At 42.4% G+C, this 23,106-nt stretch overlaps 1 protein-coding gene across 1 annotated transcript in view; it reads right to left on the minus strand.

The window, feature by feature from the left end:
- Window positions 1–1,223: 1,223 nt before the first annotated feature.
- The window catches only part of dpf3 (double PHD fingers 3), a 142,709-nt gene continuing 120,826 nt past the window's right edge, over window positions 1,224–23,106 (minus strand). Inside the window, exons 10-11 of the mRNA XM_060828288.1 lie at window positions 3,849–3,930; window positions 1,224–1,351 (exon numbers count right to left, since the gene is read on the minus strand). Coding sequence (XP_060684271.1) covers window positions 1,281–1,351; window positions 3,849–3,930 — 153 coding nt within the window. The 3' untranslated portion in view covers window positions 1,224–1,280. The remainder of the gene's footprint in view (window positions 1,352–3,848; window positions 3,931–23,106) is intronic.

Raw genomic sequence — 23,106 nt, forward strand, 5'->3', positions numbered from 1 at the left:
ATATTGTAGAATATTTCAGCAGCTTAGAGTGTAGAGGTGTGTAGGAATGAAACAGCAGAGAAGGATCATATTGTAGGTCCCCTCTCAACAATACAAAAAGACCCATAAATACCCTCCGCAATCACTGTTTATCATATATACAAACATAAATGGATCGGTAGCCTATTAAGAAAATAAAGACAGTTTTTAAGGTTCATAAAGAAGATATATAAAAATACTAATGCTGTTGAAATGTAAAGCTTTCAAGTTTAAAATAACACTGAGGCTTTTATCTGTAGTGTAGAGTATTAAAAAAATCAGTGTTTAGAATTGGCTTTTGGTTTTAGAATGGCTTTTGCTAATAGCAACGTAGTTAAGTTTTATATTTGAAATGTTTTATGGATTACACACTTAAGTTTGTTTTGTTGAAATGTAACTGCATCAATAAACATGTATCAATATGAACATTTTGATTGCGTTTTTCAATTGTTTTGAAAAACTCCATGTTACAGAAGAAATAATACTTGGCAGATTTTCGCAGTCTTCGTTAAAACTGGAATTTGAGAAGTCATTCCAGTTCCTAAATCATCAAAAATCATGGAGTTCTGTAAAATATTGTGGTGACCACATGTCTTTTAAAGTTAAAGTGAATGAAAACCTAGGAAATGGAGGCACGGTGGCACAGTGGTTGGGCGGCACGGTGGCACAGTGGTTAGCACTGCTGCCTCACCGCACCTGAGACCCGGGTTCAATTCCCGACTCAGGTGACTGACTGTGTGGAGTTTGCACGTTCTCCCCGTGTCTGCGTGGGTTTCCTCCGGGTGCTCCGGTTTCCTCCCACAGTCCAAAGATGTGCGGGTCAGGTGAATTGGCCATGCTAAATTGCCCGTAGTGTTAGGTAAGGGGTAAATGTAGGGGTATGGGTGGGTTTCGCTTCGGCGGGTCGGTGTGGACTTGTTGGGCCGAAGGGCCTGTTTCCACACTGTAAGTCTAATCTAAAGTCATGTTAAAATGTAACCACAGCAAATTTTAAACACTGAATATTTTTAAAACTGAATATTTACTGGCAATAACATTGACACCTAATGGCAGCTGACAAGAAGCAGACCTGTGTTGATTGCAGCATTGAAATATGTGCTAGATGACCAATGGTTTACTTTGCTTCAATGAATGAAACAAAAACAGGTTCATTTCCTTTTAGCTCCACTGTGCAAACATGTTGAACACTGACCACATGCACCTAAATAAAACTAATCTTAAAAATATATATATATATATATAAAAAAATTGATGACACTAAATCAGGGTTTGTTCACATAACCAGAAGCCTTTTCCTTCAGTTGTTTCAGGCACAAGTGGCAACTCCAGCTTCCTGCAGGTTGGAAAGAATGTAGCATTTAAAATCCAAACTCTCAGTACAGGCCTCAGTATCACAAATCACTTAAGCACAAACTCCCAGTACAGCTCACAGTATCATACACCACTCACAAATATAAACTCCCAGTGCAGCTCGCAGTAATTAGTTCAACCAAGGTGGTTATGGCTACAGGGCACTGATGATTCTAAGACTGAAAATAACAGTCAAGTTTCTTGCATTGACTCACCACCTGTTTGGGTACATATCAGGGACTGACAAAGTCAAATCCAGTCAAAATGCCATGTACAGGCAGACAGTGCAGTGATATGAACTACCAGACCTCCAGACTGCAACAAAGCAGAAAGATCTATCCTTGCAGTCAAGGATAGTAGTGGGAAGTTGTGTGTGGAGGCGGAGGAGATTGGAGAGACATTAAATCAGTACTTTTCATCAGTATTCACTCAGGAACAGGACACTGTTGCTGATGTGAATATGGAATCACAAATAATTAGAATGGATGCCCTGGAAATATGCAGGGAAGAGGTTTTGGGAATATTGGAAAGGATGAATATAGATAAGTCTCCTGGGCCTGATGGCATTTACCCCAGGATCCTATGGGAAGCTAGGGAGGAGATAGCAGAGCCATTGGCCTGGATTTTTATGTCGTCGTTGTCAACAGGAATAGTACCAGAGGACTGGAGGATAGCGAATGTGGTCCCATTGTTCAAGAAAGGGAGTAGGGATAGCCCTAGCAACTATAGGCCAGTGAGTCTGACTTCAGTGGTGGGCAAAGTCTTAGAGAGAATGGTAAGGGATAAGATTTATGAACATCTGGGTAGGAATAACGTGATCAGGGATAGCCAGCATGGTTTTGTGAAGGGCAGGTCGTGCCTCACAAACCTTATTGAGTTCTTTGAGAAGGTGACCAAGGAAGTGGATGAGGGTAAAGCAGTAGATGTTGTGTATATGGATTTTAGTAAGGCGTTCGATAAGGTTCCCCATGGTAGGCTAATGCTAAAACTTCGGAGGTATGGCATTGAGGATACATTAGAGGTTTGGATTAGGAATTGGCTGGCTGGAAGGAGACAGAGGGTAGTAGTTGATGGATTATGTTCATCTTGGAGCGCAGTTACTAGCGGTGTACCACAAGGATCTGTTTTGGGACCATTGCTTTTTGTTATCTTTATAAATGATCTAGAGGAAGGACTTGAAAGCTGGGTAAGCAAGTTTGCGGATGACACAAAAGTCGGTGGAGTTGTGGATAGTGAGGAAGGAAGTGGTAGGTTACAGCGGGATATAGATAAGTTGCAGAGCTGGGCGGAAATGTGGCAAATGGAATTCAATGTAGCTAAGTGCGAAGTCGTTCACTTTGGTAGGAATAACAAGATGATGGATTACTGGGCTAATGGTAGGCTACTTGGTAGTGTGGATGAGCAGAGGGATCTTGGTGTCCATGTACACAGATCTCTGAAAGTTGCCACCCAGGTAAATAGTGCTGTGAGGAAGGCATATGGTGTACTGGGCTTTATTGGCAGAGGAATTGAGTTCCGGAGTCCTGAGGTCATGTTGCAGTTGTATAAGACTCTGGTGCGGCCTCATCTGGAGTATTGTGTGCAGTTTTGGTCGCCATACTATAGGAAGGATGTGGAAGCTTTAGAACGAGTGCAGAGGAGGTTTACCAGGATGTTGCCTGGAATGGTAGGAAAATCTTATGAGGAAAGGCTGAGGCACTTGGGGCTGTTCTCATTGGAGAAGAGAAGGTTTAGGGGAGATCTGATAGAAGTGTATAAGATGATTAGGGGTTTAGATAGGGTAGATACTAAGAACCTTTTACCGCTAATGGAGTCAGGTGTTACTAGGGGACATAGCTTTAAATTAAGGGGTGGTAGGTATAGGACAGATGTTAGGGGTAGATTCTTCACACAGCGGGTTGTGAGTTCATGGAATGCCCTGCCCGTATCAGTGGTGAACTCTCCTTCTTTATGGTCATTTAAGCGGGCATTGGATAGGCATTTGGAAGTTATTGGGCTAGTATAGGTTAGGTAGGATTCGGTCGGCGCAACATCGAGGGCCGAAGGGCCTGTACTGCGCTGTATCCTTCTATGTTCTATGTTCTATCTTAGTGCTTTACACAGCCAATCTACTGCATGTGGAAACAGTGTAAAAGGAGATCCAATGGCACCAGCATCACTTTATTCAGTCACGTTTACTGAATGTTTCTCAAGAGAAAGGAGGGATGGGCAACAAAGGCTGAACTTCCCAACAACACTCATATTCACAAGAGCGAATTTAAAAAAAAAATGTTAAAAGAGAATTCACTTGATATTGAAAAAAAATGGACAGAAACTGATATTGCATGGGAACTTTGGAGGACAAATGGAGAAAACCAATACGTCCACATTGAGGTGACAACACTCAGTTGAGTCAAGCAAGGGAATGAGAGCTCACTTCAGAGACCAAGACATCTAATGATTTTTACAAGCAAGTCTTGCTCATTAGGGTAATACTATACCTTCTGGAGGCTGTGCCATTGGTGGGTTTAGACAGTACATGTGATAGCCACGATCACAGTCATCACAAAACAATAACTGGTCCTGGAAAATAAAAAAAATCCATTTATAAAATACTTAGGTCGACAAAAACAAACCTTTACGCTGGTGTAAAAACTGTGTTAAAGAATTACTAAAACACTAACGTTTTGCAAAGTTCATATTTTCATTTCAAGAGTCATTAGGAGCAAGAGTAATAAAAACGGATATTCAGTTTTTAGCCTTGATCAAGGTGCATTTGAATTTCAGATAGATAAAAAGAAAGGGAAAGGGGAAGGAGGTGGAGTCGCTCTGTAGTTAAAGCATGAGCTCAATACCATCGTGAGAAATAATCTTGGCTCAAAATGTACAATCAGTTTGGGTAGAAATAAGACATAGCAAAGGAAAGATGCCACTGGTGAGATTAGTAGATACACTGTAGGCCCCAGTATAAATTAAGAAATACTGGGCACTCATTAAAAGTTGGTGCAACAATTGAAGGTGATGTTAATCTTCTTTTAAGAGTGGACAAATTAATACAGCTAGCCTAGACAAGGTGGTAAGAGTGTATTTAGGACAACACATACTAAGGTAGCAAGCTACTTTATACAAGGTAATCTGTAAAGAAGCAAGTTTACTTAATCTCACAGTTAAAGATACTCTAGGCAAGAACGATCATAACAAAGAATGTCACGTTTGTTTCAGGATGAAAAATGTGGTCCAAAACAGCATCTTTAAACCTAAATAAAAGCAAGTTAAGAAGTATGACAATTGTCTACAGTGAATTGAGAAAATAGGTGCTGAGTCCATAACTGTTTGTTATCTATATCAATGATTTGGATGAGAATGTACAAGCCATGATTAGTAAATTTGCAGATGACACTAAAATAGGCAGTATTGTGGACAGTGAGGAGGGTTATCAGAAATTGCAGCAGGATCTCGACCAGCTGGGGAAGTGGGCTGAGGAATGACAAGTGGAGTTTAATATAGATAAGTATAAGTGCAAGACCTTTTGTATTTTGGAAAGTCAAATCAAGGTAAGAATTTGATGGTGAATGGTAGACCTTAAGGAGTGTATTGGAATAGAGGGATCATGGAGTTCAGGTGCACGGTTCTCTGAAGGTGGAGTCACAGGTAGACAGGGCAGTGAAGAAGGCTTTTGGCTTACTGGCCTTCATCAGTCAGGGCATTGAGTATAAAAGTTGGGAAGTTGCCAGGACTCAAGGGACTGAGTTATAGGGAGGGGTTGACCAAGCTAGGACTTTTTCTTTACAGTGTAAGAGATTGAGCGGGGGGGGATCTTATAGAAATGTATAAGATCATGAGCAACATGGATAGGGTGAATGCACTTAGTCTTTTCCCCAGGGTTGGGAAATCGATGGCTGGAGGGAATCAGTTTAAGGTCAGAGGGGAAAGAGTAAAGGGAACCTGAGGGACAGCTTGTTTTTATACACAGAGGGTGGTGTGCATGTGAAATGAGCTGCCAGTGGAAATGGTTGAGGATACATTAAAATATTTAAAAGGCATTTGGATAAATATATGGATAGGAAAGGTTTAGGCGACATGGAGCAAGTGAGGACTGCAGATGCTGGAGAACAGAGTCGAGAGTGTGGTGCTGGAAAAGCACAGCAGGTCAGGCAGCATCCGAGGAGCAGGAGAATCAATGTTTCAGGCTAGAACTGAAATATTTCTCGATAGATGATGATGATGGACTTTTCTGATAAAGGGCTTTTGCCTGAAATGTCGATCCTCCTGCTCCTGGGATGCTGCCTGACCTGGTGTGCTTTGTCAGCACCACACTCTCGACTTAGAAGAATATGGGTCAAAAGTGCAGGGAAATGGCATTAGTGTGGATGGACCTTTTTTTAGATTAGATTAGATTCTCTACAGTATGGGAACAGGCCCTTCGGCCCAACAAGTCCACATCAACCCTCTGAAGAGTAACTTACCCCCCTCTGACTAATACACCTAACAACTATGGACAATTTAGCACGGCCAATTCACCTGGTCTGCACATCTTTAGAATGTGGGAGGAAACTGGAACACCCGGAGGAAACCATGCAGATGGGGAGAATGTGCAAACTCCACACAGACAGTTGCCCAAGGCTGGAAACGAACCTGAGACCCCGGCACTGTGAGGCAGCAATGCTAACCACTGAGCCACCGTTCTGCCCCTTTTGGTCAGCTTGGACCAGTTTGGGCCAAAGGGCCTGTCTCTGTGCTGTAGGACTCTACGAGGTTAAGAGGCAAGACAGTCAAGAAAGAATGGCCGGCATTTTTAAAAAAAAGACTCTGAGGAGGATGCACTATTCCAGTCTAAGGCAATTAAGGGGGAAATCAAATTGAAAAAAGTGCACAATGCTGCAAAACTGACAGGGCAGATGTGTGGAAAGCAGCAAGTGAAATCAGAGTATACTGGAGGTAAATAGTTCTACAGCAGGAAACAAGCTATTAAGTGCAATTAGAGTAATGAAACAAGTAATAAAGTCTAAATCAAGGTTACTGTGACTTTTGTGAATGCATGGGCTATGGTAAATGAGATTGGTGATTTACAGGCACAGATTACCATGATGTTGTAGCTATAAGGGATCTGGCTCAAAGAAGGACAGGGCTAGAAACTAAATATTTCTGGATAGATGATGCCCAGGAAAGGCAGCAAAGGAAAATGGGGTGAAGTAGCAGTATTGATTAGCTATAATGAGAGACTTTAATTATCATAATACAGACTGAGATAGTAGTAGCATAAGGGGCAGAGAGGGATAAGAATTCCTCAAGTGTATTAGGGTAAATTTTCTAGGTAAAAACAATGACTGCAGATGCTGGAAACCAGATTCTTGATCAGTGGTGCTGGAAGAGCACAGCAATTCAGGCAGCATCCAATGAGCAGCGAAATTGTGTTCTAATCCACCAAGGAAGGAGACACTGATCGACCTGGTCAACAGGAATTAGGTGGACCAAGTGGATAAGTGTCAGTAGAATAATATTTACGATACAGTGATCACGGAATCATAAGGTTTAGGCTGACTACTGAAAAAGGGCAATCCAGAACATGAATAATTAACTTGGAGAAAGAAAATTTCGGTGTGATGAGAAACGATCCAGAAGAGAAAAATAGAATCATATGTTGAAAGGATTTATTCCCTGTGTCATGTGCTAGTTGAGGCCAGAAATAGGAATATAATATAGTTGAATGCATGGTGTACGTCAAAGGGCTTCAGATATCTGGATCATTCAAACCTTTGCCAGGGCAGGAGGTATCTGTACAAGAAAGACAGGCTGCATCTAATCCAGTGGGACATGAATATCCTTGCAGGGAGGTTTGCTAATGCCACTTGGGAGGGTTTAAAATAATGGAGGGGGGGGGGGGAATGTGAGAAATCAGAGAAATAGGTTAGCAGGAGTGATTGAGGAGAAGGCAGAGGTTAAAGAAAATGACAGGACTGGCAGTCTGAAGTGTGTTTATGTTAATGCAAAGAGTGTAACAGTTAAGGGAATTGAGCATGGAACCGTGATGTTGTAGTCATAACAAAAACTTAGTTGAGAGAAGGATAGACTGGCAGCTTAATGTTTCAGAATTTAGACATTTTAGATGTGATAGAATAGGGGGCTGTAAACGGCATGTGGGAAATTGTATTACTGATTAAGGAGAATATCACAATTGTATGAAGAGAGGATATCTTGAAGGGCTCATCCAACAAGGTCATATGGGTAGAATCATAGAATCCCTAGTATGGAAACAGGCCATTCTGCCCATTAAGTACACATTGACTGTCTGTACAGGGTCCCACCAATACCTAGCCACCTACTCTATCCCTGTAACCCTGCACTTTCCATGAATAATCCACCCGCCCTGCACATGACTGGACACCATGTGGCAATTTAGCATGGGTAATCCACCTAGCCCGCAAATTTTTGGACTGTGGGAGAAAACCAGAGCACCTGGAGAAAAACCACACAGACACTGGGACAACACGCAAACTCCACACAGATTCCTGACAGTGGGATCGAATTCAGTCCCCTGGCGCTCTGAGGCAGCACTGCTAATCACTGAGCCACTAGGCCACCCCTCAGGAATGAGAAATGTGCTATCACAATGGCAAGATTTAGGAACCCTGGATAGTCAGCAGGAGTTAAAGGATGTAGGCAAATTGTGGGAAGATGTAAAAGTAATGTTGTAATGGGTGATTTTAACTTACCCAATATTGACTGGGATTTCCTTATTGATAGGGGTCTAGATGGGGCAGCATTCGTTAGGTCAGAGGGTTTCTTGGAACAACATACAGATAGTCCAACTAGGAGTGAGGCTGTACTAGACCTTGTATTAGGAATGAGCTGGCCAGATGATGGATTTTTCAGTGGGGAAGCATTTTGGGTTAAGACTGGTTCTTGGGTGTAAAGTGTTACATTCTGGAAAGGTTAAATGCAACAGTATTAGGCAGGAGAAATTAGTTTGGGGGTGGCTGAGGGGTACATCCACATCTGTTATGTGGGAGTCTTTTAAAGGCCAGTGATCTGAGTTCCGGATACATTTCAGTGAAGATGAAAGATAAAGATGGCAAGATTTGGGAAGCCTGGATGACAAGAGGTATTGAAAGTTTAGTCAAAAAGAAAATGCCAAGTCCATGTAAAGTTTAGGAAACTAATCAGACAAGACCATTGAGGAATATAAAGGAAGCAAGAAAGTACTTAAACAAGGAACTAGGGGCTAAAGGAGTCATGAAATGTTCTTGATAAGTAGGATTAAGGAGAATACTAAGGCATACATTAGGAGCAAGAGCTTAGTTATGGAAGCTCAGACAAAAGAAGGAAATTTATGCATGGAGCCAGAAGAAGTGGATGAGGTTGTTAATGAGTACTTTGTTTTGGTATTCACCAAGGAGGAGGACATGGGTGATAGCAAGATTAGGGAGAGGTACATTGTATCGAAGATACTTCGATATTAAGAAAGTAGTGTACAATGCCTTGAAGAACATTATAGCAGTTAAGTCTCCAGGGCCTGATGGGATCTCTCTCAGGATACTGAGGGAGTTAAGTGATGAGATTGTTGGAACCTTAACAGAAATCTTTGTATCTTCTTATTCCAAAATACTGGAAAATAGCCAATGTTGTCCCTTTGTTTATGAAGGGTAATCCAGGAAATTATAGATCGATGAGCCTTACGTCAGTGGTGGGGAAATTATTGGAGAAGATTCATAGGGACAGGATTTCATCACATTTGGAAAACGACGGACTTACTCGGGATAGTCAGCATCTCTTTGTGCAGTTTGTCTCCCAAACTGTGTTTTTTGAGGATGTAGTGAAGATGATTTATGATTTGGAGATGCTGGTGTTGGACTGGGGTGTACAAAATTAAAAATTACACAATAACAGGTTATAGTCCAACAGGTTTAATTGGAAGCGCTAGCTTTCAGAGCGCTGCTCCTTCATCAGGTGGTTGCACAATTAAACCTGTTGGACTATAACCTGTTGTTGTGTGATTTTTAACTTTATGATTGATGAAAGTATGCTGTTTATATGGACTTTACTAAAGCATGTGATAAGGTCCCTCATGGGAGGATGGTCCAGAAGATTAATTCACATGGGATCCATGCTGAGTGTTAAGTTGGATGCAAAGTTGGCTTGATCATGAAAGACAGAATGCAGTTGTGGAGGTGTGTTTCTCTGTGACCAGTGTTCTGCCTGTGTTGTTTGTAACATATATAAATCATCTGGATGGAAATGTAGGTGGCCTGAATAGCACGCTTACAGACAACACCAAAATTTGTGGACTTGTGCACTGTGGGAAAGGTAGTTGAAGAACATACTAGAGTCAAGATTAGAGTGGTACTCGAAAAGCACAGCAGGTCAGACAGCACCTGAGGTGCAGGAAAATCGACATTTTGGGCAAAAGCCCCTCATCATGAATGGCTTTTGCCCGAAACGTCGATTTTCCTGCACCTCGGATGTTGTCTGATTGGCTGTGCTTTTCCAGCACCACTCTAATCTCCAGCATCTGCAGTACTCACTTTCGCCTAAAGAACATAATAGCTCAGTTGGAAAGAAAGGTTAATCTGGACAAGTGTGAGGTGACACATTTTGGGAGGTCAAACGCAACAGTAAAGTATATGCAAAATGGCAGAACCTTTAGGAGCACTGATGTGTAGAAGGATCTTGGGTCCAAGTTCACAGCTCCCTTAAAATGGCAACACAAGTGGATAAGGTAGTAAAGAAGTTGTAAGGCTTGCTTTCCTTCATCGGTCAGGGCGTTGAGTATAAATGTTGGCAATTCATGTTGCAGTGACGTAAAACGTTAGTTAGGCCACATTTGATGTATTGTATCAGTTCTGGCCGTAACACAACAGGATGGGTATGGAGCCTTTGGAGAGGGTGCAAAAGAGGTTTACCAGGATGTTGCCGTGATTGAAGCATATTAGGGAAAATCAGACACACGTGAATTGTTTTCGCTACAGCATTGGAATCTGAGGGGGCAACTTGATGGAAGTAAAATTATGAGAGGCATGGATAGGATGGTTAGTGGTGTTTGGTTTTACCAGAGCAGAAATGTTAAATAATAGGGACAGAAGTTGGTAAGAGGGGAAAAGTTTAAAGAAGACGTGCAAATTTTTTTTATATACAGAGGGTGGCAGGTGCCTGGAATTATCTTTCGGGGAGCTGGTAGAAGCAGATACAATAGCAATGCTTAAGAGGTTTTAGACAAACGTGAACATACAAGGAATACATGGATGTGGATCATGTGCAGACATTCTAAATTAGTTTAGACTGGCATCATGATTGGCACAGACAGGAGCCAACAGGCTTGTCTCTAATGCTGTACTGCTCTATGTTCCAAAACACTTAGAAAGGTGAAGGCAGGGAAGGGAATGTATTATTAAGGAGTGTGATATTCTCAACAATGTTAACAAAAAAGACAAAAGTGAAACAACGTATAATGTACATATTGAGGCAACAAGCAATCAGCAGACTCAAAAACTCTTGTCTCTTAACTAGGGCTGTAGAGAGGACGTTAAACTAGTTAGAGGATGAGAGAGGATATGTAGGCTTACACAGTAAGAGGATATGGTGGCATTGCAAGGCAACTATTTTTGATAATGATACCCAGAATGGGCAGGAATAGTGATTAAAGAAAGCACAATTTATTTGCTTAAAGCCTCTTTATTTAAATATCTGCAGAATTAAGTCCAAAATAAATGAATCAACAACATAAAGAGAGGTTAATGGACATGATCTTATAATCATTATAGAGACAGTGACAAGAGATTGAAACTAAGAATTACACATTCAGGGGTATGATACTTATTAAAAGGTCAGTCAAGAGGGCAATGGTGGTGGGGTAGCTTTTTTGTATGAGATGAAGTAACTATGAGAGCAAGAAATTATCTTAGATCAAGTGAGAAGCAAAATCTGAAATTGCTGGAAAAGTAGGTCTGGTAGCATTTGTTGAAACAAAGCAGTGATCCAAACTGGACCCAAAACTTTAACTCTGCTTTCTCTCCATAGATGTTGCCAGACCTGCTGAGTTGTTCCAATAATTTGTGTTTTTGCTTTTGATTTCTAGCATCCACAATTAGTTATTTTCTTTGGATTAATCCATAATGGATAAAGGCGAGAGAGATGGACAAGTTAAGTGAGTGGGCAAATATTTAGCAGATGGAACATGACATGTGGAAATGTGAGGTTATGCACTTTCGTCGGAAGAACAGAAGATCTGAATCAAATAGCATACTGGAAAAACACAGCAGGTAGAAGAGGTAAATTCTCCAGCCCTGTCAACATCCTGTCAAATCTCCTCTGTACCGTCTCCAGTACTTTCATATTCCTCTTTTAATGTGTATTCCAGATTTGCACACAATACTCTAGCTAACCAACATTTTACATAGTTCCAGCAATACTCTCCCTGCTCTTAAAATCTATGATTTGGATTATAAAGCCAAGTCTACATGTACAAAAACAGACGTGTGCTGGAAAAGCTCAGCAGGTCTGGCAGCATCTATGAAGAGAAATCATAATTAATGTTCCGGGTTGGGTGACACTTCCTCAGAAAGTTTCCATATGGTGCCGTAGCCACGTTATCCACCTGCCCTTGACACCTTAAGGAACTGATGTACAATCACGCATCTTGTTGCTTATCATGTATTCACTTGCCTTGTTTGTCCTGCCCAAGCGCATCATCTCACAACTATCTGGATTGAATACTACAGGTACACAATCCTTTATCTGAAACCCTTGGGACCAGCTGGTTTTTGGAATTTGGAACTTTTCGGATTTCAGAATAAGTGACAGCGAAATTAAAAAAAAACTTAGCAACAGCAGATGTACCTGAGAGTACTACGAGCAGAGACAGAATTGATGCCTGTTTGTGCTGGGCCAAACCCCCATGTCACATCTGAGTGATGTCGGTTGAGTGGGTGTGGAATTGGGTTAACTGTTTGCATGCCAAACAACCTTGTTATGGAGATAAAAAAAACTTCACAATAAATCTTTGGATTTCAGAGCTTTTTGGATTTCGGGACTGTGGATAAAGGATTGTGTTGCTGTATTTGCCGTTGATCAGCCATCTACATCCTCCTGTAATCCAAGGCCATCCTTTTCATTATTTACCACCCCACCAATTTTTGTATTGAAGTGAATCTGTGGAATTCCTTACCAGAGAGGGCTGTTGAAGAATATTCAAGACTGACATAGACAGATTTTTATCCAGTAAGGGAATTGAAGATTATGAGAATAAGGCAAGAAAATGGTGATGAGCATTATCATCATTATTTAAGGGAAGATGATGGCATAGGTGTATTATTGTTAGACTATCTATCTAGAGACCTAGGTAATTTCATGGGGACCTGGGTTAAAATCCTGCCATGGCAGATGGTAGAATTTGATTCAATAAGTATCTGAAATTAGGAGCCTAACGGTAACTGTGGAACCATTGTCGATTGTTGAAAACCTATCTGCTCTGCTAATGTTCTTTACCTGGTTGGAGCTATATGTGACTCCAGACCCACAGCAATATGGTTGACAATTAACTGTCCTCTAGGCAATTAGGGATGGGGAATAAATGTTGGCCTGCCAGTATCGTCATATCCCAAGAATGGATTTTTAAAAAAAAACAGCCATGATGTCACTGAATGGCAGAACAGAATTAATGAACTGAATGGCCAACTTCTGCTCCTTATGGTCTCATTGTGTTAATTCTATCCTGTAATAACTTGGTCACAACTCTCTCAGCGGAGCAGGTAAGGGCTGTTTGGCAGTGGCTGCTTGAAGGCTCAGTGATGTTTAACGGTTTAAATTTGAAAGTTTTTTTTTTAAAAAGCGCAGACCAGACCCGGAAGCTGGTGTAGTGCAAGCTTACCTGGGTAGGTTTTTTTTTCCCTATAAAAGTGTGCAGGAGAGGAACCCGAGGCACTACAGAGGTAGTGCCTCCCACCCGCCCTCCTCCTCTAACCTAATAATGAGACCCGTTGTGATAAGTAAGTAAGTACTGCATTTTGCTTGTTCTATTCTTTAGACCTAGTTTTTTTTAAAAAGGTTACTTTTAGAGGGATGGCAGTGAAGGTAGTGCAATGTTCCTCTTGCAACATGTTTGAGGTGAGGGATGCCATGGTCGTCCCTGCTGATTACACTTGCAGGAAGTGCACCCATCTCCAGCTCCTCCAAGACCGTGTTAGGGAACTGGAGCTGGAGTTGGATGAACTTAGGATCATTCGGGAGGCAGAGGGGGTCATACGTCGGAGCTTTAGGGAAGTAGTAACTCCAAAGATTGCAGACAGATGGGTGACAGTGAGGGGGACTGGGAGGAAGCAGTCAGTGCAGGGACCCCCTGCGGCCGTTCCCCTCAAGAAAAGGTATACCGTTTTGGATACTTGTGGGGGGGGGGGGGGAATGACTTACCAGGGGTAAGCAATGGGGTTCAGGCCTCTGACACGGACATGTCCCTGTTGCTCAGAAGGGAAGGGTGGAGAAGAGCAGAGCAATAGTTATTGGGGACTCAATAGTTCGGGGCACAGATAGGCTGTTATGTGGGGGCGAGAGAGACTCACGTTTGGTATGTTGCCTCCCAGGTGCAAGGGTACGTGATGTCTCTGATTGTGTTTTCCGGGTCCTTAAGGGGGAGGGGGAGCAGCCCGAAGTTGTGGTCCACATTGGCACCAATGACATAGGTAGGAAGAGGGCTGAGGATGTTAGGCAGGCTTTCAGGGAGCTAGGTTGGAAGCTCAGAGTTAGAACAAACAGAGTTGTTGTCTCTGGTTTGTTACCCGTGCCACGTGATAGAGAGTCGAGGAATAGGGAGAGAGAGCAGTTAAATGCGTGGCTACAGGGATGGTGCAGGAGGGAGGGATTCCGGTATCTGGATAACTGGGGTTCTTTCTCGGGAAGGTGGGACCTCTATAAACAGGATGGTCTACACCTGAACCTGAGGGGCACCAGTATCCTTGGGGGGAGGTTTGCTAGTGCTCTTGGGGGGGGGGGGTTTAAACTAACTCTGCAGGGGCATGAGAAGCTTTAGGGTGCAGGACCTGGAATGTAGGGAGGTTAGGAACATGGCATCAATCTCAAAGGAGGGTGCCTGTAAACAGGAAAGTGGCTTGAAGTGTGTATACTTCAATGCAAGAAGTATACGAAATAAGGTTGGTGAATTTGCAGCGTGGGTTGGTACCTGGGATTTCGATGTTGTGGCTATTACGGAGACATGGGTAGAACAGGGACAGGATTGGCTATTGCAGGTTCCAGGGTTTAAATGTGTTAGTAGGGTCAGAGGTGGGGGTGAAAGAGGGGGAGGTGTGGCATTGCTTGTCAAAGATAGTATTACATCGGTGGAAAGGACAATGGATGAAGACTCACCATCTGAGGTAGTTTGGGCTGAGGTTAGGAACAGGAAAGATGAGGTCACCCTGTTAGGAGTTTTCTACAGGCCTCCTAATAGTCCTAGAGATGTAGAAGAAAGGATTGCGAGGATGATTCAGGAGAAGAGTGAAAGTAATAGGGTGGTTGTTATGGGGGACTTTAACTTTCCAGATATTGACTGGGAAAGCTATAGCTCGAGTTCATATTTTTCCAATGTGTGCAGGAGGGTTTCCTGACACAATATGTAGACAGGCCAACAAGAGGCCTGGTGTTAGAATTGGAGGTAGGTGAGCACTTTGGGGACAGTAACCACAATTCGGTGACCTTTACTCTAGTGATGGAGAGGGATACGTGTGCACTGCAGGGCAAGAGTTATAGCTGGGGGCAGGGAAATTATGATGCAGTGAGGCATGACTTAGGATGTGTGGCTTGGAAAAGTAGGCTTCAAGGGAAGGGCGCAATTGAAATGTGGAGCTTGTTCAAGGAGCAACTATTGAGTGTCCTTGATAAGTATGTACCTGTCAGGCAGGGAGGAAAGGGTCGTGGGAGGGAGCCGTAGTTCACTGAGGAATTGGAATCCCTTGTTGAAGGGAAGAGGGCAGCCTATGTAAAGATGAGGCGTGAAGGTTCAATTGGGGCGATTGAGAGTTATAAGGTAGCCAGGAAGGATCTGAAGAGAGAGCTAAGAGCAGCAAGGAGGGGACATGAAAAGTCCTTAGTTGGTAGGATTAGGGAAAACCCAAAGGGTAGGAACAGGTCCAGTGAAGGATAGTAGTGGGAAGTTGTGTGTGGAGGCTGAAGAGATTGGGGAGACACTGAATGAATACTTTTCGTCAGTATTCACTCAGGAACAGGACATTGTTGCCGATGTGAATACTGAGTCACAATTAATTAGAATGGAGGGCTTTGAGGTATGTAGGGAAGAGGTGTTGGAAATTCTGGAAAGGGTGAAAATAGTTAAGTCCCCTGGGCCTGATGGCATTTATCCTAGGATTCTCTGGGAAGCAAGCGAGGAGATTGCAGAGCCATTGGCCTTGATTTTTACGTCCTCGTTGTCTACAGGAATAGTGCCAGAAGACTGGAGGATAGCAAATGTGGTTCCCTTGTTCAAGAAGGGGAGTAGGGATAACCCTAGTAACTATAGGCCGGTGAGTCTCACTTCTGTTGTGGGCAAAGTCTTAGAGAGAATTGTAAGGGATAGGATTTATGAACATCTGGACAGGAATAATGTGATCAAGGATAGTCAGCATGGTTTTGTGAAGGACAGGTCGTGCCTCACAAACTTATTGAATTCTTTGAGAAGGTGACTAAGGAGGTGGACGAGGGTAAAGCGGTAGATGTGGATTATATGGATTTTAGTAAGGCATTTGATAAGGTTCCCTATGGTAGGCTACTGCAAAAAATACGGAGGTATGGCATTGAGAATGAGTTGGAGGTTTGGATTAGGAATTGGCTGGCTGGAAGACAGAGGGTAGTAGTTGATGGTAAAGGTTCATCTTGGAGTGCAGTTACTAGCGGTGTTCCACAAGGATCTGTTTTGGGACCATTGCTGTTTGTCATTTTTATAAATGACCTGGGGGATGGGCTAGAAGGTTGGGTGAGCAAGTTTGCGGATGATATGAAAGTCGGTGGAGTTGTTGACAGTGAGGAAGGATGTGGCAAGTTACAGCGGGATATAGATAAGCTGCAGAGCTGGGCAGAAAGGTGGCAAATGGAGTTCAATGTAGGTAAGTGTGAGGTGATTCACTTTGGTAAGAGTAACAAGAAGATGGCATACTGGGCTAATGGTCGGATACTTGGTAGTGTGGATGAGCAGAGGGATCTTGGTGTCCATATACACAGATCTCTGAAAGTTGCCACCCAGGTAAATAGTGCTGTGAAGAAGGCATATGGCGTGCTGGCCTTTATTAGTAGAGGAATTGAGTTCCGGAGTCCTGAGGTCATGTTGCAGTTGTATAAGACTCTGGTGCGGCCGCATCTGGAGTATTGTGTGCAGTTTTGGTCGCCATCCTATCGGAAGGATGTGGAGCCACTGGAACGGGTGTAGAGTTGGTTTACCAGGATGTTGCCTGGTAGGAAGATCGTATGAGGAAAGGCTGAGGCACTTGGGGCTGTTTTCATTGGAGAAAAGAAGGTTTAGGGGTGACTTGATAGAGATGTACAAGATGATTAGGGGTTTAGATAGGGTTGACCATGAGAACCTTTTTCCACGTATGGAGTCAGCTATTATGAGGGGGCACAGCTTTAAATTAAGGGGTGGTAGGTATAGGACAGATGTTCGGGTTAGATTCTTTACTCAGCGAGTCGTGAGTTCATGAAATGCCCTGCCAGTAACAGTGGTGGACTCTCTCTCTTTATTGGCATTTAAACGGGCATTGGATAGGCATATGAAGGATAGTGGGCTAGTGTAGGTTAGGTGGGCTTGGATCAGTGCAACATCGAGGGCCAAAGGGCCTGTACTGCTCTGTATTTTTCTATGTTCTATGGTCTTTCAAACAGAATACTAACTACTTGGTGGTGGGTCTTCACTTTTGTTGATGAAAACTGGATCAGGCAAAGAGTTCCTTGTGTTTTTGCAATAAAACCAATGTACTAGCTTGAATTATGGTTACTATCGAAGTCACTACCATGGACATAAGAACCCAACCACAGTCAGGCAGAGATATAAGCTGTAAGTACAGGCTGCTGCTGTCAAACTGTAAAGGGCACTGAGAGAATTTCTCTGCTTCAGAACAGCTGAGATTGAAAGGACAAAAAGTTAACCAACTTTCACTGAAATCAAGTTAGCAGTCAAACAATTCTAACTGAGCTGTTGTAACTTCACATTCTGTACGATGTGAGCAGTAGAAAATTGGGCTGTGGTAATTTTAAAGGATGCGATTCCATGGATATGATTGCTTCCTGCTCCTGTGACCTGGGGTCTCACTAATCTGCACTGAAATTTGACAGTCAGAAGAACAGGTGCAAAATATTTAAATTAAATTAACAGTTATGAATAGGATCTGATGTTTTAAATAGCTAAAGAAAATCAGCTTGGTCTAAATGTGAAGTCCAGACCTTGTGAATTATAAAATGATATAACAAAGAAAGAAGCCATTTATCTAACTTCTTTAATAGAACCATCTAATTCATCCCACTTCCTGGACCTTTGCCTTTAAATACTCCTTCTCAGTTATCCAATTCCCTTTTGTGTGCTCCTACTGAAATTACTTCTAATACCCTTTCAGGTAGAGTATTCCAAAACATAACTTGCTGTGTAAATAAATGATCTAATTTTACAGTGGCTTGTTAATCAATCCACCTTCCAAAATTAATTCCCTGCATATATTCTTGCATTAAATTTCATCTGCTGCATCTTGATTGATTGATTTATTGCCATGAAGTACAATCAATGAAAAGCTTTGTTTATGAGCAGTACAGCAAGGATGTACAGAACAAACTTTTCAGACAGAGGTGTACAGGTTGTATTGCACAGGGTGTATGAGAGATCAACATTAGCAAGATCGGTATTATCTGAGACTAGAGAGTCCATTCAATAGTCTAATAATGACTGCTGGTGTATGTGTTCAGGCTTCTGCATCTTTTGTCTGACAGAAGAGGTTTTAGAGGTCATTTCCTATTTCCCCAGCTAGTGTCATCTTGAATTCTCCTCATTGTTCACTACGGTTGAGGGCTGTGTCACCCCAAACTTTGGAATTCTATTCTCTACACAGAAGTCTAGGTCATTAATATACATTAAGAAAAAGAACAGTGGTCTTAATATGATACTGCTAGTACTCTACTCCTTCCAGTCTGAAAAAACACCACTTCACCATGTGTCTGCTTGGTCAATTTTGTATGAATGTTGCAATTATCCCTTGAATGTGATTAATAAGTCTATTTTGTGGTGCTTTAATAAATGACTTATGCAAGTCCATATTGCAAATCAACTGCACTATCCCAATTCACGTTCTCCCTTACTCCAAAGAACTCCACCAAGTCAAACATACATAGAAAATAGGAATAGGAGTCGTCCATTTGGCCCTTTAAGCCTTTCAACATGATTATGATAGACTCTAAATAAACCCTGTTCCCACTTTCTCCCCATACCCTTTGATCAGTTTACCCCAAAGAACTATATTTAACTCCTTCAAATATCCAATGCTTTGGCTTCAACTACTTGTGGAAGAGAATTCCAGCAACTGACCATTCTCTGGTTGAAGAAATAACTCATTTTTTTTGCTATTTTTTAAAACTGAAAACTGGGACTTTTGTCTCTAGAGGCTTTCCTGCCATTCACTGACTTGCTTGTGGTGATCTGATTTAATTTTCTCCTCTTTCAATGTTGGTGAAACATATACAGTATTTCAGCCCTTTACCACCACTCTACGCCCAAGGAGGACTGTAGAATGAGCCTCTATTATACTTAACATCCTCCAGAAAAAAAAGGGTCCATCACATCCAGATTCAGACTTTGTCACTTTGAAGGCTGCTAACCTTTTCAGTGTCTCCTGTTCAGTTGTTTTCATCCTGTACAACTTCCTCCTTTCTGACAAAGCAGCATATTCCTATTTAGTGAAAACAAATTCAAAGTACTTGCTTAATACCTCAACTTTTCTGACTGCCTCTTTTTCATCCATAAATCAGCCCCAGCATTTCTTTGATTATCTTTCGACTGTCTACAATTAGACTTTTTGAGTCCGTTTTATGTTACCCATGAATCTATTTTCATATTGTCTCCATGTCTTACTTAATTTCTTCCTCAGTTTTACTTAATATATTTAGCCTGGTTCTTGACTATTAAGAAACTCATAGTTGTCCTAAGAATTTTAGTCAACTGTCTTATCATTCAGTGAGACCTATTATTCCATTAGGGAAGGCATGCAAAGCAGGTCTATAAATGAACTTTCCTTCTTGAAGGCTTCCTATTCTTCATCACTGTTCTCTGATTTTATCTGCCATAAATGCTGTTGGTTGCAAATCTTATCAGATCGAATGGATCGGTTGGAGGGACAGTTAGAAGCAATGAGGAATTTGCAACAACAATGTGTGATGGACAGCAGTTATAGGAAGGGGTGAAAAGTCTCAGATACAGTCATATAGATAGGTTAACTCCAGGAAAGGTAAGAGAGGTCAGCACCTCGGGTAGGAGTCTTTTGTGGATATACCCATTTCAAACAAGTATGCTATTTTGGAAAATGTAAGGGGGGGGAATGAATTCTCAGGGGAACATAGCACGAACAGCCAAGTTTCTGGTATTGAGACTGGCTCTAATGCAATGAGGGGTACATCAGGTTCCAAGAGATCAAGTGTGTTGGGGGATTCTCTAGTCCGATGTATAGAGAGACGTTTCCGTGGCCAGCAGCAAAAAATCAGAATAGTGTGCTGCTTCCCTGGTGTTAGGATCAAGGATGTCTCAGAGAGGGTACAGAATGTTCTCATGGGGGAGAGGGGCCAGCAGGATGTCATTGTCCACATTGGAACCAATGACTTAGGAAGGGAAAAGGTTGAGAGTCTGAAGGGAGATAACAGAGAGTTAGGCAGGAATTTAAAAAGGAGGTCCTTGAGAGTAGTAATATCTGGATTACTCCCAGTGGTACAAGCTAGTGAGGGCAGGAAAATGAGGATAGAGCAGATGAATGCATTGCTGAGGAGCTGGTGTATGGGAGAAGGATTCACATTTTTGGATCATTGGAACCTCTTTTGGGGTAGCAGTGATCTGTACAAGAAGGATGGATTGCACCTAAATTGGAAGGGGAATAATATACTGGCAGGGAAATTTGCTGGAGCTGCTTGAGAGGATTTAAACTAGTAAGGTGGGGGGGGGGGGGGGGGGGTTGGGACCCAGGGAGATAGTGAAGAAAGAGGTCAATCTGAGACTGATATAGTTGAGAACAGAAGCGAGTCAAGCAGTCAGGGCAGGCAGGTACAAGGTAGGACAAATAAATTCAACTGCACTTATTTCAATGCAAGGTGCTTAACAGGGAAGGCAGATGAGCTCATGGCATGGTTAGGAACAAGGGACTGGGATATCACAGCAATTACAGAAACATGGCTCAAGGATGGGCAGGATTGGCAGCTTAATGTTCCAGGTTACAAATGCTACAGGAAGGGTAGAAAGGAAGGTAAGGGAGGAAGGGGAGTGGCGTTTTTGATAGGGGATAGCATTTCAGCTGTGCTGAGGGAGGATATTCCTGGAAATACATCCAGTGAATTTATTTGGGTGGAACTGAGAAATAAGAAAGGGATGATCACCTTATTGAAATTGTATTACAGACCTCCTAATAGCCAAAGGGAAATTGAGAAACAAATGTGTAAGGAGATCTCAGCTATCTGTAAGAATACTAGGGTAGTTATGGTAGGGGATTTTAACTTTCCAACATAGACTGGGACTGCCATTGTGTTAAGGGTTTAGATGGAGAGGATTTTGTTAAGTGTGTACAAGAAAAGTTTCTGATTCAATATGTGGATGGCCGAGGTGTCGGTGGGGGAGCATCTTTGGGGCCAGCGACCATAATTCTATTAGATTGAAAATAGAGATGGAAAAAGATAAACCAGATCTAAAAGTTGAAGTTCTAAATTGGAGAAAGGCCAATTTTGACGATATTAGGCAAGAACTTTCGTAAGCTGATTGGGGGCAAATATTCCCAAGAAAAGGTGTGGCTGGCAAATGAAAAGCCTTCAGAAATGAGATAATGAGAATCCAGAGAAAGCATATTCCTGTCAGGGTGAAAGGAAAGGCTGGTAGCTATAGGGAATGCTGGATGACTAAAGAAATTGAGGGTGTGATTAAGAAAAAGGAGGCAGCATATGGAACGTATAGACAGGATAGATTGAGTGAATCCTTAGAAGAGTATAAAGGCAGTAGGACTATACTGAAGAGGGAAATCAGGAGGGCAAAACGGGGACATGAGATAACTTTGGCAAATAGAATTAAGGAGAATCCAAAGGGTTTTTACAAATACGTTAAGGACAAAAGGCTCACTAGGGAGAAAACAGGGCCCCTCAAAGATCAGCAAGGCAGCCTTTGTGTGGAGCCACAGAAAATGGGGGAGATACTAAATGAGTATTTTGCATCAGTATTTACTATGGAAAAGGATATGGAAGATAAAGACTTCAGGGGAACAGATGGTGACACCTTGCAAAATGTCCAAATTTACGGAGGAAGTGCTGGATGTCTTGAAATACATAAAGGTGGATAAATCCCCAGGGCCTGATCAGGTGTACCCTAGAACTCTGTAGGAAACTAGAGAAGTGATTGCTGGGCCACTTGCTGAGATATTTGTGTCATCGATAGTCACAGGTGAGGTGCCGGGAGACTGGAGATTGGCAAACGTGGTGCCACTATTTAACAAGTGTGGTAAGGACAAGCCAGGGAATGATAGACCAGTGAGCCTGACGTCAGTGGTGGGCAAGTTGTTGGAGGGAATCCTGAGGGACAGGATGTACATGTATTTGAAAAGGCAAGGATTGATTAGGGATAGTCAACATGGCTTTGTGCGTGGGAAATCATGTCTCACAAACTTGATTGAGTTTTTTGAGGAAGTAACAAAGAGGATTGAGGAGGGCAGAGTCGTAGATGTGATCTATATAGACTTCAGTAAGGCATTCGACAAGGTTCCCCATGGGAGACTGATTAGTAAGGCTACATCTCATGGAATACAGAGAGAACTAGCCATTTGGATACAGAACTGGCTCAAAGGTAGAATACGGAGGGTGGTGGTGGAAAGTTGTTTTTCAGACTAGAGCCTGTGACCAGTAGAGTGCTACAAGGATCTGTGCTGGGTCCTCTACTTTTTGCTATTTACATAAATGATTTGAATGTGAGCATAAAAGGTACAGCTAGTAAGTTTGCAGATGACACCAAAATTGGAGGTGTAGTGGACAAAGAAGAGGGTTACCTCAGATTACAACAGGATCTTGATCAGATGGGCCAATGGGCTGAGAAATGGCAGATGGAGTTTAATTCAGATAATTGCGAGGTGCTGCATTTTGGGAAAACAAATCTTAGCAGGACATATACACTTAATGGTAAGGTCCGAGGGAGTGTTGCTGAACAAACAGACCTTGGAGTGCAGGTTTGTAACTCCTTGAAAGTAGAGTCGCAGGTAGATAGGATAGTGAAGAAGGCATTTGGTATGCTTTCCTTTACTGGTCAGAGTATTGAGTACAGGAGTTGGGAGGTCATGTTGCGGCTGTACAGGACATTGGTTCGGCCACTGTTGGAATATCGCGTGCAATTCTGGTCTCCTTCGTATCGGAAAGATCTTGTGAAACTTGAAAGGGTTCAAAAAAGATTTACAAGGATGTTGCCAGGGTTGGAGGATTTGAACTATAGGGAGAGGCTGAACAGGCTGGAGCTGTTTTCCATGGAGTGTCGGAGGCTGAGGGGTGATCTTATAGAGGTTTATGAAATCACGAGGG

This window comes from Hemiscyllium ocellatum, chromosome 8, assembly GCF_020745735.1.
Source record: "Hemiscyllium ocellatum isolate sHemOce1 chromosome 8, sHemOce1.pat.X.cur, whole genome shotgun sequence".
Taxonomy (NCBI): domain Eukaryota; kingdom Metazoa; phylum Chordata; class Chondrichthyes; order Orectolobiformes; family Hemiscylliidae; genus Hemiscyllium; species Hemiscyllium ocellatum.